The 16825-nt window shown below is 45.0% G+C and overlaps 1 protein-coding gene across 1 annotated transcript in view; it reads right to left on the bottom strand.

Moving 5' to 3' along the window:
• gucy2g (guanylate cyclase 2g) overlaps positions 1-16825 on the bottom strand; it is a gene marked incomplete at both ends in the record, with an annotated part of 160319 nt that overhangs the window by 18255 nt on the left and 125239 nt on the right. The window contains 3 exons of the mRNA XM_084167484.1: positions 2527-2701; positions 9895-10087; positions 10306-10446. Coding sequence (XP_084023610.1) covers positions 2527-2701; positions 9895-10087; positions 10306-10446 — 509 coding nt within the window. The remainder of the gene's footprint in view (positions 1-2526; positions 2702-9894; positions 10088-10305; positions 10447-16825) is intronic.

Here is a 16825-nt window from a genome sequence, read left to right as displayed (position 1 = left end):
GAAAGTATTACCTACACATACTGACCAGCTCATGTTATAGACAGAAGCGTACTACATGGCAGACCAATCCGAACTCATCTCTCAGCATGTCCAGCCTATTCATTATCTCAGCCAATCATGGCTAGTGGAAAGGTTCCTGTCTTTTTCCGTGGCTAAACCAACTAGGCTCGTAATTTAACCATCTCATTCGTCTTTACAGATGGCCTTAATTCAAGTTTGTTATTAAGGCACATGAAAGTTCACATGTTCCAGAAGGCATTTCTGCCAAAAAACGCATTTTGAAAAATAAAAGTTTACTTTCACATGCCTCTCCTGTGAAGTAGTGATGCGCGACATACGGCTAGTTTCCTGAAACTAGTCACATTTAGGGACAATACAGGGCAGGCACTTGGATACTAGCTTACTATCTAATCATAGGATGTAGCCAGCTGCTTTCAATAATGTTTCAACTTGAACTGGCTAGCTAACACTAGCCAACTAATTTCAACTCAGACAAAGATATGATAACTAACCCGGATTTGCAAGTTAGGTAGCTAGTTAGCTAGCATTGGGGCCTTCATATGCTAACCCAAAACAACATGTTCTCATAAAAGTTTGTTGTGTATTTTCTAGGGGGAAAATTAATTAAGGATAGTACTTGTCTACTACAAATATAGCTATGGCTCTGGCAGCAAATAGCAAAAAGTATCAGCAAGCATTCAGCAACGTACACAGCTGGTTGCATAGTAATGGCGTCAGCGTCACCGGTCTGAATCTATTCTGTAGTTACAGTCCCTCTATTAGCATATAAATTACTTCCAAACTAGAGAATGTTATTTTTCTCACTATACTGTATGTTAATTGAGTGATAATATTTTATATTATTCACAGGCTGCGTACAAAACCTGGTGGATTTGTTGTTCAGCAGCGTTGTGGGAATCCCTCTACCATATCAGGAGCTGTTACAGATGGCTGAGGCAGTGGCCAGAAACCAGTCCCGCTTCAGAGTAATGGAGGACACATGAATCAGGTGGTCACATTTGATCTGGTCAATGGTCAAAATAATATCTGTCCTGGAATTCACCTAACCACCATTGATAATGTAATCAGAGCTGTGTGTACATTAAGGTATGATATTTGCACTTTGTTATATTAGCAGAACACTGCTTCTACAGTATTATGTGAAGTATGGGTTATTCTACATGGAACTGTTACACTTGAAAGTTATCAACAGACTCTATTAAATCCTCCTGGAGGAAGCTTTGAATTGGCCAGTAGCCTACAGAGTTGTATGAGAAGAGTGCCATCCTCCTGCATCTCACATCTGCCTGTAGTTATTTAACTATGCCTGCTGGACCAATGGGTTGAGGCAAACTCTGTCTTATCCAGAATGGAGTGTCACAGCATCTTTTTTTTACCCAACTTTTAACCTAAATCCAATGATAGAGTGACATTTCTGGTTGATTTCATGTTGAATTCACGTTAGTTGACAACTCAACCAAATGTAAATCAAATCTAGATGCTGAACAGCCCTTGTGTGTGCATGTCAGTTTGTGGTTAGACAGCCAAATCCTAGTTCTGGTAAGACAGCTGAAGCTGTACTCTACACACAACATATTTTTATTTGCTAGGTAAGCATACTGTCTTTATAAGCACATCAATATGATATTTACAGCACCGAATGTTTTGTCTTTGTATCATAAACACACTCATTGATTTGTTTGTTGATAAATGTATCTACACTCAATCTGGGTGATGTTTGAGTAATGTCCACATTTAGCCTACACCTGTTGTAGGGATATTAGTAGTTCTGAGATATGTCCCCTGGGAAAGACATAAGGAGAGATGAGACTAGACAAAACTAGCCAGTTATAGAATATTGTGTTGTAGGACAGCTGAGCTGACCCAAGACCGGGCATACAACTCGCAGTTTCTACAGTTTCTACAGTAACACGTATTTACATGATATGATGAAATGTTGAAACTAAGTTGCAAGCAACTTTCGTAATAAGGTGTTATAGAATGAGTGTCTTACGAAACATATTCGACAGTGAAATATTAGCTAGATAGAATAGCCAGTTGCAGCTATCACCAAGCTATGCTAGCTAGCTGCTGTAGCTTGGATAAACACAGGGTCCGCGCAGGCTTTAGCCTACACATAGAACGGAATTAGCTGAACATCTTGAGATGGTGAGTCAATCTGGAGGGGAGAAGTCCTCAACTTCAAAACTTTGTTCTCTCCATAGCAAAGCTAGCTTAGCTTACCTCGCTGTACTCACTACTGGCTTTCTTTTTTGCGATTGAATAGCAAAAACACACCCAAGAAACCCCCACATCATACCACACCCCCAAGACAACTCTCGTTTGACTTCAGTCATGGCTGCTAGCATTTCTTAATGTGCAACTCCACCACTTATCAACATCATTTTCATTATCTCCAGCACAATACCAGTGTAAAAATATTATGAAAATGGTGCATTTCTAAGTTTCATGGCTGACAGCCGCTGTCTGGGTAATCGACTTGACACGTTGTTCGTACATACTGACCTGAGTTGATCCCAATGCGGAGAGCCAAGCTCTGATTGGGCAAGTGGCGAATCTTGAAGAGCTTGATGGCACACAGGAAGTGAAGAGCCATAGTAGAAATCTCAGATGCGTGCTTCATGCCGTTACTGATGGGCAGCCCGCTAGCCACCATGTAAGCATCCCCTATAGTCTCCACCTGATACATCATACACATACATTCCCACAATATACACCGTAAACTTTACATTTCTATTTCAAGGTTACCTGCAGTGCCTTCAGAAAGTATTCAAATCCCTTGACTTTTTCCACATTTTGTTGTGTTACAAAGTGGGATTAAAATGGATTTAATTGTCAGTTTTTGTCAATGATCTACAGAAAATACTTTAATGTCAAAGTGGAAGAAAAATTATAATATTTGTAAAAAATAAAATATAATAATAATAATTTTAAAAAAACACTTATATATCTTGATTAGTATTCAACCCCCTGAGTCAATACATGTTAGAATCACCTTTGGTAGCGATTGGGTGATTCTCATGAAACCAGTTTTTAAATGTCTGTAGCAAATTGTGTTATAAAACCATGATGCAACTGCAAAAATCAACTATCATTCTGAGGACTAAGATGTTTAGTTTTTGAGAAAATGTCTTATTTGAAATACATTAAAAAATTTCATCAGAATTTTGAAAATCTGTACCCAAAATTCTCATTACCGAAATGCGTCCGGCAACTTATTATGCAACTTGTTAAACACATTTTTACTCCTGAATTTATTTAGGCTTCCCATAACAAAGGGGTTGAATACTTATTGACTCAAGACATTCTTCCACTTTGGCACTATGGGGTATTGTGTCTACAGTGCCTTGCGGAAGTATTCATCCCTCTTTGTCACGACTTCCGCCGAGGCTGCCTCCCCTCCTTGTTCGGGCAGGTTTTGGCGTTCGGCGTCACCGGCTTACTAGCTACTGCCGATCCATTTATCATCACTCCATTTGTCTTGTCTTCAATCACACACACCTGGTCCTTATTCCCTCATTAGTCATTGTATAAGTGTGGGTGATTGTTTATTGTGGAGGTTAGTGAAGCTCGGTGGAGCGCGTGTATTTTGTATCGACGGGAGTATTTTCCCGTGTGCCTTGTATTTTCCAGTGCACCTGTTTTGTGCCCTGGTGTGTGTTTGACGCATTTCTGCGTAAACCTGTATTTTTGCGGATTAAAGGCTGTTATTCTGTGATTTACCCTCCTGCGCCTGACTCCTTCAACACCACCTCATCACAGAATCACCCACCTGAACAAGGAGTCAGCGGGAGAGACGCGCATGCCTGGAGTGGTGGAACGGGTCCAGGAGCATTCAACTATGCTAGCCAGCTTGGGTGAAGCGATGGATCGGGTTCTTCAGGTTGTCCAACGCCTGGAGAGGAGAGAGCCCGATCTGTCGAGACCAGCTGGCCAACCGGATCCCGCCACCTACACCCTGGCATCCGGAGGGATCCAGATATGCCGACCACGGGAGATCGACGGGACAGCGGCGCTGTGCCAAGGATTCCTTCTCCAACTGGAGCTCTACTTCTCCAGCATCCGGCCGGTCCCATCGGAGTGGGAGAAGGTGTCCGCCCTCGTCTCCTGCCTCTCGGGGAAAGCCCTGGAGTGGGCCAATGTGGTGTGGAACGAAGGAGGAGCCGTGTTGGAGAACTACGGGGAGTTCGCTCGCATCTTCCGGGCGGTCTTCCATCACCCGCCCGAGGGTTGAGAGGCGGGCGAGCGGCTGGTCCACCTGAGGCAGGGGACGAGGACTGCGCAGGACTTCGCATTGGAATTTCAAACTCTGGCAGCTGGGTCCGGGTGGAACGAGCGGGCCCTGATCGACCATTTCCGGTGCCATCTGCGAGAGGATGTCCGACAGGGAGCTAGCCTGCCGTGACACCATGTTGTCCTTCTCGCAACTGGTAGACATGGCCATTCGTTTGGACAACCTGCTGGCAACCAGAGGACGTCCTGGAAGAGGTCTGCCCGTTTCCATCCCAGCCGACTCGGATCCAGAACAGATGGAGATGGGTGGAACCACTAGCCGAGAGAGCGGAGGACGACAGCGCCAGTGTCACACTGGTGGCGCGAAGGGACATTTCACCCCACGTTTTCATCAACGCTTTTCAGGGTTTGGAGGCAGCAGGCAGGGCACTCTCGCATCACCCCAGGTATCGAACACCCACACTCGTTCAGAGCCCTCTGCTGCACACTGTAAAATACACATCTCTTTTCCTGAGCACATGGTAGTTTCCCAGTGTAAGGCGCTAGTCGATTCAGGCACAGCTGGGAACTTTATGGACAGGGCATTCGCACACCGTATAGGCATTCCATTGATTCCCCTATCCATTCCACGCCCCATCAGAGCACTTGATATAATCGACCATTAGGGTCCGGGTTGGTTAAGGAAGTTACTGCACCAGTCACCATGATTACCCAGAAGACTCATTGTGAGCAGGTTACTTTTTCAGAGGGTTCTCATGGGGTGGTCGCAAGAGTGTCAGGGTAGGTGTCTAGGTGTTTCCGTTGGTGCAACCACAGTGGAAAGTCCAGACAGTACCTCCACCGTGCGCATTCCCCCTGAATACCTCGATATGGTGCAAGCGTTCTCCAAAACGTAGGCGACTAAATTACCACCTCATCGGGCGGGGGATTGCGTGATAAAACTCTGGGTAGACGCTGTACTTCCCAGGAGTCATATATACCCCCTGTCACAGGCTGAAACAGTGGCTATGGAAACATACAGTATGTCACCGAGTCCCTGCACCAGGGGTATATACGTCCCTCCACTTCACCCGCCTCCTCGAGTTTCTTCATTATGAAGAAGGACGGAGGTCTGCGCCCGTGCATTGATTATCGACCACTGAACAGGGAGACGATAAGATTTAGTTATCCTCTCCCCCTCATTCCTTCAGTGATTGAATCAATGCATGGGGCACGCTTCTTCACCAAATTAGATCTCAGAGGTGCGTACAACCTGGTGCGTATCCGAGAGGGAGATGAGTGGAAGACAGCATTCAGCACAACCACGGGGCATTATGAATACCTGGTGATGCCCTATGATTTGATGAATGCTCTCTCAGTTTTCCAGTCCTTTGTGAACAAGATGTTTCGGGACATGCTTGGTCACGGTGTAGTGGTCTACATCGATGACATCCTGGTGTATTCCGCTACGCGCGCCGAGCATGTGTCCCTGGTTCGCAAGGTGCTGGCCAGACTGTTGGAAAATTACCTTTATGCTAAGGCAGAGAAGTGTATGTTTTTCCAGCAGTCCGTCGCCTTCCTTGGATACCGCATTTCCACCTCAGGTGTGGAGATGGAGGGAGATCGCATTTCAGCCATGCATAATTGGCCAACTCCAACCACGGTTAAGGAGGTGCAGCGCTTCTCTTGGCTTTGCCAACTACTATCTGAGGTTTATCCGGGGCTTTGGCAAGGTCGCAGCTCCCATTACCTCCCTGTTGAAGGGTGGGCCGTCCCGGCTCCGCTGGTCTGCTGAGGCTGACCTGGCCTTCAGCAAACTGCAGAGTCTGTTCACCTCAGCCCCAGTACTGGCCCACCCCGATTCATCACTACCGTTCATAGTGGAGGTGGATGCGTCCGAGGTTGGGATATGAGCTGTCCTGTCTCAACGCTTGGGTACGCCACCCAAGCTCCGCCCCTGTGTGTTCTTCTCGAAGAAGCTCAGCCCGGCGGAGCAGAACTATGGCGTTGGTGATCGGGAGCTGTTGTCTGTTGTCCGAGCCTTGACCGTGTGGAGGCATTGACTCGAGGGGGCAAAACACCCTTTCCTCGTCTGGATGGACCACCGTAACCTGGAGTACATTTGGGCAGCGAGGAGGCTGAATCCTCGCCAGGCCAGGTGGGCCCTATTCTTCACCCGGTTTGATTTCACTCTATCATACATCCCGGGTACGAAGAACATGAAGGCAGACACACTGTCCCGGCTCTATGACACAGAGGAGAGGCCCAGCGACAACACCCCCATACTGCCAGCCTCCTGCATTGTGGCGCCGGTAGTATGGGTGATGGATGCGGATATAGAGCAGGCATTACGCACGGATCCCTCTCCACCTCAGTGTCCAGATGGCCTACAGTACGTGCCTGCTCTTATCCATGATCGTCTGATCTACTGGGCACACACACGTCACCCTCCTCTGGTCACGCAGGTATCGGCCGTACAGAGCGCTGCCTGACCGGAAAATACTGGTGGCCTACCTTGGCTAAGGACGTAAGGGGATAGGTCTCCTCCTGCTAGTGTGCGCCCAGAGTAAGGGACCTAGGCACCTCCCAGCTGGTAAGTTACAACCTTTACCAGTTCCACAATGACCATGGTCTCACCTAAGTGTTGATTTTCTAACTGATCTTCCCCTCTCCCAAGGTAACACCACCATCCTGGTCGTTGTGGACCGTTTTCTATAGCCTGCCGCCTCCTTCTTCCTTCATGGTCTTCCCACGGTTTTGCAAACTGCGGAGGCCCTGTTTACACACGTCTTCCGGCACTACGGGGTACCAGAGGATATAGTGTCTGGTCAGTGTTCTTGCCATGGGCAGAATATGCCCAGAACTCACTCCGCCACTCCTCCACTAACCTAACGCCTTTCCAGTGTGTTCTAGGTTACCAACTGGTTCTGGCACCATGGCACCAGAGCCAGATCGAGGCTCCTGCGGTGGATGACTGGTTTCGGCACGCGGAGGAGACGTGGGATGCTGCCCACGTTTACCTGCAACGCGCCGTGTGTCGTTAGAAGGCCAACGCTGACCGCCACCACAGTGAGGCCCCCGTCTTTGTACCGGGGGATCGGGTCTGGCTCTCGACCCGGAATCTGCCCGCGGTTTGTGGAGCCGTTCAAAGTCCTGAGGAGAGTCAACGAGGTCACTTATAGGTTATTACTTCCCCCTGATTACCGTATAAACCCCTCGTTTCATGTGTCTCTCCTCAGGCCGGTGGTAGCTGGTCCGCTCCAGGAGTCTGAGGTGCGGGAGGTCCCTCCACCTCCTCTGGACATCGAGGGGGCCCCGGCGTACTCTGTCCGTTCCATCCTCTATTCGAGGCGTCGGGTGGGGGGTGGGGGGCCTTCAGAACCTTGTGGAGTGGGAGGGGTACGGTCCAGAGAAACGGTGCTGGGTCCCGGTGTGGGATATCTTCGATCCCTCCATGTTACGGGATTTCCACTGTCGCCATCTGGCTCGCCCTGCTCCGCATCCTCCTGGCCGTCCCAGAGGCCGGGGTCGGCGCGATCCTGGAGCCGTGCATCAAGGTGGGGGTACTGTCACGACTTCTGCCGAGGCTGCCTCTCCTCCTTGTTCGGGCAGGTTTCGGCGTTTGCTTCACCGGCTTACTAGCTACTGCCGATCCATTTACCATCACTCCAATTGTCTTGTCTTCAATCACACACACCTGGTCCTTATTCCCTCATTAGTCATTGTATAAGTGTTCCCTCTGCTTCCTTGTCTGTGTGGGTGATTGTTTATTGTGGAGGTTAGTGGAGCTCGTGTATTTTGTATCGACGGGAGTATTTTCCCATGTGCCTTGTGTTTTCCAGTGCGCCTGTTTTGTGCCCTGGAGTGTGTTTCACGTATTTCTGCGTAAATCTGTATTTTGCGGATTAAAGCCTGTTATTCTGTGATTTACCCTCCTGCGCCTGACTCCTTCAACACCACCTCATCACACCCTTGGTGTTTTTCCTATTTTGTTGCATTACAACCTGTAATTTAAATAGATTTTTATTTGGATTTCATGTAATGGACATACACAAAGTAGTCCAAATTGGTAAAGTGAAATGAAAAAAATGACTTGTTTCAAGAAATTCAAAAAAATAAATAACGGAAAAGTGGTGCGTGCATATGTATTCAGCCCCTTTGCTATGAAGCCCCTAAATAAGACTTGGTGCAACCAATTACCTTCAGAAGTCACATAATTAGTTAAATAAAGTCCACCTGTGTGCAAACTAAGTGTCACATGATCTCAGTGTATGTACACCTGTTCTGAAAGGCCCCAGAGTCTGCAACACCACTAAGCAAGGGGCGCCACCAAGAAACGTTTAACATCCCACGGAGCACCATTAAATCCATTATTAAAATTTTTAAAGAATATGGCACCACAACAAACCTGCCAAGAGAGGGCCACACACCAAAACTCACGGACCAGGCAAGGAGGGCATTAATCAGAGAGGCAACAAGAGACCAAAGATAACCCTGAAGGAGCTGCAAAGCTCCACAGTGGAGATTGGAGTATCTGTCCATAGGACCACTTTAAGCCATACACTCCACAGAGCTAGGCTTTACGGAAGAGTGGCCAGATAAAAGCCATTGCTTAAAGACATAAATAAGCAAACACGTTTGGTGTTCGTCGAAAGCCATGGGGGAGACACCCCAAACATATGGAAGAAAGTACTCTGGTCAAAATTGAGCTTTTTGGCCATCAAGGAAAATGCTATGTCTGGCGCAAACCCAACACCTCTAATCACCCCAAGAACACCATCCCCACAGGGACTGGGAAACTGGTCAGAATTGAAGGAATGATGGATGGCGCTAAATACAGGGAAATTCTTGAGGGAAACCTGTTTCAGTCTTCCAGAGATTTGAGACTGGGACGGAGGTTCACCTTCCAGCAGGACAATGACCCTAAGCATACTGCTAAAGCAACACTCGAGTGGTTTAAGGGGAACCAATCCAACTTGAAGAAGCTGGAGCCGTTTTGCCTTGAAGAATGGGCAGGAATCCCCGTGGCTAGATGTGCCAAGCTTATAGAGACATACCCAAAGAGCCTTGCAGCTGTAATTGCTGCAAAAGCTGGCTCTACAAAGTATTGACTTTGGGGGGGTGAATAGTTATGCACGCTCAAGTGTTCTGTTTTTTTGTCTTATTTCTTGTTTGTTTCACCCAAAAAATTATTTTGCATCTTCAAAGTGGTAGGCATGTTGTGTAAATCAAATGATACAAACCCCCCAAAAATCAATTTTAATTCCAGGTTGTAAGGCAACAACATAGGAAAAATGCCAAGGGGGGTGAATACTTTCGTAAGCCACTGTAGACCAGTGACAACAATCTAAATGTAAACCATTTAAAATTCAGGCTGTAACACCATTTTTTGGGGAAAAGTCAAGGGGTGTGAATACTTTCTGAAGGCACATGCAGAACCCATAATGTATTCATAAACAGTAGCCTACATCAACATTTCATAAGTTATTTATTAAAATACTAATTTACTGCTTATGCATTATGTAGGGATAATGAATTATGTAGGGAGCCTTCAATAAAGCTTTACCATACCCTAATAACTAAGTAAGTTAATGTACAGTGGTACCCCAAAAAACTGGGGTCTGTCTAACACTTTAAAATTATTGTACAGGTGTAATGTACCTTGTAGACATCGTAGAGCTTGATGATCTCATCAAAGAGACTGTAGAGGTCATTGAGGACGGTGACCACCTCCAGGGCGGAGCTAATGGAGCACATGGTGGTGAAGCCCACGATGTCCGAGAAAAAGATGGTCACCATGTCAAAACCCTGAGGCTCCACCGACTTCCCAGCCATCAGGTGGTCCGCTATGTACCTGTCAGTCAAGCCAGGAAAGTCATTGGAGATGGTTAAATATATACAAATTGTATGTTACACCAATGTTCTGACACTCAGGGCGGAGTTTCTGTCCACAAAACAGCACTGAATTCTGCAACAATAATATCTTAAAAATCACAATATTTGTAGCGCAATTATCTTGGAATGTTTATTTTTACAGAATCCAAGCGCTTGTAGGTACAATGCCTGTGTTACCTTGGTAACATACTGGAGAGAAGTTTGTCCGCCCGGGTCTTCTCTGCTGTAAGCTGTTTGGTTCTCTCTTCAACCACTTCCTCCAGGTGATTGGCATATCTCTCCAACTTGTTCACCATGTTGTCAAGGATATTCGCATGACTGAGAAGTATAACATTGATGAGTCGATAAACAGTATAGACTGATCTTACATGAGGAAAACAATAATCATAGTGAAAACATAATTAGCTTAGGCAGGGGCGGCCTGGGACCAAAAATCGGCTCTTGCATTTCTAACACTCTGGCCCATTTCTTCCCTTGAGGCCCCCACAACAGCAGATTTGTTTTCCTCTAGGCCCCCACACCAGCCCATTTTATTCCTTGAGGTCCCCATTATTAGCTAGATAATTATAATTTTGCGCAAAAAAACCCCAACAAGTTAGAAAGGCACACTAAGCAAAAAATGAACCAGCCCTTCTGGCATTTGCCTGAGTTTGGGGGTGACTAACTGAATGTTAATGTTTATGCTAATTATACCTTTGTTTGCATTAATCAGTTAAGTATGGCCATTGTAATGTGAATTGCACTTTCATATCGCCATTCAAATGTGGTATCACTGTTCATTGAGAATTTGCCTGTTTAAAGTCTGTGTTTAGCTAGGGTAACATTTTGTGGCAGCAGTGGGATCCAGTCTACAGATAGTGTGAGTTTTTTCAGACAGTGCAAGGACATCATTTTGTTCAACAAATCAATCAACATGGAGGACGAGTACATTGAGTACCAGTTAAGGAGTGGCTGTGGCCTGGTGGGAGTGGCTGCGAGGGGAGGAAGACCCCATCGACGCTACAGCTGTCATCATTGAGTTCCTCAGCCAGTCCTTCCCTTCATCATAGCGGGGTTGGTGTGAGTCCTACCCTACTGATTCGCCATGTGAGGAGTACCACCAAGTGCAGTGGTTTCTCCTGGAGTTTTTAGAAGGAGTGAGAGGGCCACCCCAGTTCCTGGTGTTCCAGAGCTGCAGGTGGAGCCGTCTGAGGCTCTGGTTACCATCGAGGAGATACCTTCTCCTGTGGGGGAGGTGTCCCCTACTCTTCCAGCTGAGGAGGAGCTGCAACTGCTTCCTCCTGTCTAGGGCTGTGGCGGTCATAACATTCTGTCAGCCGGTGATGGTCAAGCAAATAACTGCCGGTCTCACGGTAATTGATCGTTAATTAACATAATCACATTTAGCATCTCCTGGCTTCCACACATAGCCTACAAGCCACTGATGCAGACCTTTGGAACATCTACATTTTTAAAAAGTATAATAAATCTATAGCCTACACCATCACAATCAATCCCTTATGTATTTTAGACAGGTCTGAAGAAACATGATATGAAGAAAATGTAGTCTATTTCAGAAGAACAGAAGAGCATACTCCTTGTCCTTATGTTAGGCACTGGTCTGGCTATGCCAGTATGAAGAATACAATTGAACAATAGCTGAATAAAATAGAAAGGATGTTTTCTCCAAAATATTTCTGAGTGAGTGCGTACATGCGGCTATTATGTGTTGAGCGGCTAACAAAGAAACAGGTCTTCCTACAGTGAGGGAAAAAAGTATTTGATCCCCTGCTGATTTTGTACGTTTGCCCACTGACAAAGAAATGATCAGTCTATAATATTAATGGTAGGTTTATCTGAACAGTGAGAGACAGAATAACAACAAAAAATCCAGAAAAAAATGTTATACATTGATTTGCATTTTAATGAGGGAAATAAGTATTTGACCCCTCTGCAAAACATGACTTAGTACTTGGTGGCAAAACCCTTGTTGGCAATCACAGAGGTCAGACGTTTCTTGTAGTTAGCCACCAGGTTTGCACACATCTCAGGAGGGATTTTGTCCCACTCCTCTTTGCAGATCTTCTCCAAGTCATTAAGGTTTCGAGGCTGAAGTTTGGCAACTTGAACCTTCAGCTCCATCCACAGATTTTCTATGGGATTAAGGTCTGGAGACTGGCTAGGCCACTCCAGGACCTTAATGTGCTTCTTCTTGAGCCACTCCTTTGTTGCCTTGGCCGTGTATTTTGGGTCATTGTCATGCTGGAATACCCATCCACAACCCATTTTCAATGCCCTGGCTGAGGGAAGGAGGTTCTCACCCAAGATTTGACGGTACATGGCCCGTCCATCGTCCCTTTGATGCGGTGAAGTTATCCTGTCCCCTTAGCAGAAAAACAACCCCAAAGCATAATGTTTCCACCTCCATGTTTGATGGTGGGGATGGTGTTCTTGGGGTCATAGGCAGCATTCCTCCTCCTCCAAACACATCGAGTTGAGTTGATGCCAAAGAGCTCGATTTTGGTCTCATCTGACCACAACACTTTCACCCAGTTCTCCTCTGAATCATTCAGATGTTCATTGGCAAACTTCAGACGGCCCTGTATATGTGCTTTCTTGAGCAGGGGGACCCTGCGGGTGCTGCAGGCTTTCAGTCCTTCACGGCATAGTGTGTTACGAATTGTTTTCTTGGTGACTATGGTCCCAGCTGCCTTGAGATCATTGACAAGATCCTCCCGTGTAGTTTTGGGCTGATTCCTCACCTTTCTCATGATCATTGCAACTCCACGAGGTGAGATCTTGCATGGAGCCCCAGGCCGAGGGAGATTGACAGTTATTTTGTGTTTCTTCCATTTGCGAATAGTCACACCAACTGTTGTCACCTTCTCACCAAGCTGCTTGGCGATGGTCTTGTAGCCCCTTCCAGCCTTGTGTTGGTCTACAATCTTGTCCCTGACATCCTTGGAGAGCTCTTTGGTCTTGGCCATGGTGGAGAGTTTGGAATCTGATTGATTGATTGCTTCTGTGGACAGGTGTCTTTTATACAGGTAACAAACGGAGATTAGGAGCACTCCCTTTAAGAGTGTGTTCCTAATCTCAGCTCGTTACCTGTATAAAAGACACTTGGGAGCCAGAAATCTTTCTGATTGAGAGGGGGTCAAATACTTATTTCCCTCATTAAAATGCAAATCAATTTATAACATTTTTGACATGCGTTTTTCTGGATTTTATTGTTGTTATTCTGTCTCTCACTGTTCAAATAAACCTACCATTAATATTATAGACTGATCATATCTTTGTCAGTGGGTAAACATACAAAATCAGCGGGGGATCAAATACTTTTTTCCCTCACTGTATATGCTTAGTTTAGAGTTATTTATGCAACTTTAGTTGTGATCAAAATATATAGCCCAACGTTTGTATTTTTAATACATTTTAAGTGTGCATGATGCGACTCTAATGATGATTTGAAAAAAGTCTCATGAAAGGCATGAGCTCTCCTTTGTTATTTGCACAGGCTGTACATATTTAATCAGTCTCTCATTTACAATTTGACATGCACTTGATAATGCCTTGAATTTCCTGGCGGCATCCCCTTTGTGTGGCCGCAATGCCCCCTAAAAAAATCCATGCCTTTTGTGGCCAGTGGCCGTTGTGCCCTTGGGCTGAATAAAATAATTATAATTCCCTTCTCCTGGCTGCTTGCTCCGAAGCTCCTCTCACTCACATGGCTCTCTCAGATAGCTCAGTTCTGTCCACATTTACTTTCGTCAGGCTATGTCAATCTACTATCCCCCATAGTACAAAAGTTGACCTATTCTGTGCGAAAAATAAATATTCCAAACATAGTATGGGACAGTTGTGGAATGCGATAGATCCCAAATGAATACAACCACTAGCATCAAAAAACTTTTTTAAGCAATGAGGCTGATGCAACAGATCAGAACGTTTAGCTTAAAATGTTGATAAACTATTAGGCTACTTCCTCACATTATAAGCGCAGCAATGCCCACACGCCAGTAGGCTATAAGCTTGAATGTTCCAAAAATGCAATAAATTAGCAGGAAAACACCATCTCAGAAGTGACCGCAAATGTGATTATGCATGTAATGCTTTCATTAAAAAGGTGCATTTTTATTGTGAAAATTATCTTCCCCAAACTTGAAACTCAGGCGTTGCATATGTATGCCAGTGATGCTCTACACACGTTGTAAAGCGGATTAATGTGCTTAATCTTAAGAAGTTATTTGGCCACTTTAGTTGTGATACAAACCTTATCAAAACATATAGGCCTGTGGGCTAGAATACATGAGGTGCGCAACTATAATTTGAAAAAGTCGCAAATAAAAAGGCATGTGCTGTTTCTTGCCTTACTGCACACAAGCTGGGCATCATTATAATAATAAATAATAATAATAATAATATGCCATTTAGCAGACGCTTTTATCCAAAGCGACTTACAGTCATGCGTGCATACATTTTTGTGTATGGGTGGTCCCGGGGTTCGAACCCACTACCATGGCGTTACAAGCGCCGTGCTCTACCAGCTGAGCTACAGAGGACCACACGTGATAATATATAATTCACAAGTGATAGGCTAATATTGTCACCCATCAGACTGTTCTTGATTTAATCTTGTCTTTACATATACTAAATAATGTACACTACCAGTCAGAAGTTTGGACACACCAAAGGCTTTTTCTTAATTTGTACAATTTCTTCCATTGTAGAATAATAGTGAAGACATCAAAACTATGAAATAACACATGAAAAAAAAGTGCTTGTCCAACTGGCTATTATAAGTTGAATGCATCAATTTGTAAGTCGCTCTGGATAAGAGTGTCTGCTAAATGATGTAAATGTAAATGTAAATGTAAATATGGAATCATGTAGTAACCAAAAAAGTGTTAAACATATCTAAATATATTTTATATTTTATATTCTTAAAATAGCCACCCTTTGCCTTGATGACAGCTTTGCACACTCTTGGCATTCTCTCAGCCAGCTTCATGAGGTAGTCACCTGGAATGCATTTCAATTAACAGGTGTGCCTTCTTAAAAGTTAATTTGTGTAATTTATTTCCTTCTTAATGCGTTTGAGCCAATCAGTTATGTTGTGACAAGGTAGGGCGGTGTATACAGAAGATAGCCCTATTTGGTAAAAGACCAAGTCCATATTATGGCAAGAACAGCTCAAATAAGCAAAGAGAAACGACAGTCCATCATTACTTTGAGACATGAAGGTCAGTCAATACGGAACATTCCAAGAACTTTGAAAATTTCTTCAAGTGCAGTCGCAAAAACCATCAAGCGCTATGAAACTGGCTCTCATGAGGACCGCCACAGGAATGGAAGACGCAGAGTTACCTCTGCTGCAGAGGATCAGTTCATTAGAGTTACCAGCCTCAGAAATTGCAGCCCAAGTAAATGCTTCACAGAGTTCAAGTAATAGACACATCTCAACATCAACTTTTCAGAAGGGACAGGCCTTCATGGTCGAATTGCTGCAAAGAAACCACTACTAAAGGACACCAATAAGAAGGAGACCTGCTTGGGCCAAGAAACACGAGCAATGGACATTAGACTGGTGGAAATGTGTCCTTTGGTCTGGAGTCCAATTTGGAGTTTTTTGGTTCCAACCGCCGTGTCTTTGTGAGACGCGGTGTGGGTGAACGGATGATCTCCGCATGTGTAGTTCCCACCGTAAAGCATGGAGGAGGAGGTGTGATGGTGTGGTGGTGCTTTGCTGGTGACACTGTCTGTGATTTATTTAGAATTCAAGGCACACTTAACCAGCATGGCTACCACAGCATTCTGCATCAATATGCCATCCCATCTGGTTTGGGCTTAGTGGGACTCTCATTTGTTTTTCAACAAACACACCTCCAGGCTGTGTAAGGGCTATTTTACCAAGAAGGAGAGTGATGGAGTGCTGCATCAGATGACCTGGCCTCCACAATCCCCCAACCTCAACCCAATTGAGATGGTTTGTGATGAGTCGGACGGCAGAGTGAAGGAAAAGCAGCCAACAAGTGCTCAGCATATGTGGGAACTCCTTCAAGACTGTTGGAAAAGCATTCCAGGTGAAGCTGGTTGAGAGAATGCCAAGAGTATGCAAAGCTGTCATCAAGGCAAAGGGTGGCTATTTGAATATATTTTGATTTGTTTAACACTATTATTCTACAATGTAAAAAATAGTAAAAATTAAGAAAATCCCTTGAATGAGTTGGTGTGTCCAAACTTTTGACTGGTACTGTATGTGAAATTTGTTTTTATTTAGAAGGGACCATTATCATGCACCTGTCTCGAAACAGGGGCAGGGGGAAAAAATACATGTCATCTATGCACTTAAATAGCGAATGGAGGACACTATTCCCGTGGTTCATTTTCATGCTAGCCAGGTAGGCTATACTCCTGTTGTAAAGAGAAGCAATGTGCTTAATATTAGGAAAGTTGAGAAATAATTATGTTAGGCCTAGCCTATAGAAGGCTGAAGGGATCCTCCTATTTTGAATAGAGGCTATCATTCTGTTTTCTCACGCAATTGCATAACCTCTAGAAATGTTGCACAACATGAGCTCATGGGATCTCATGAAGTGTTTGATTAGATTTTCGAATTACATTTGCATTGATGTCAGAGTGATTAGCGGGACGATAGAGTGCTGAGTACCAGGCAGTTAGCAAGTTTGGTAGGCTACTAATGACCATCAGCAACATC

Source organism: Coregonus lavaretus, assembly GCF_964263955.1.
Source record: "Coregonus lavaretus genome assembly, chromosome: 1".
In the NCBI taxonomy this organism is placed as follows: Eukaryota; Metazoa; Chordata; class Actinopteri; order Salmoniformes; family Salmonidae; genus Coregonus; species Coregonus lavaretus.
Note: the sequence above shows the minus strand (reverse complement) of the source record. Positions and strands in the feature narration are given on the sequence as shown.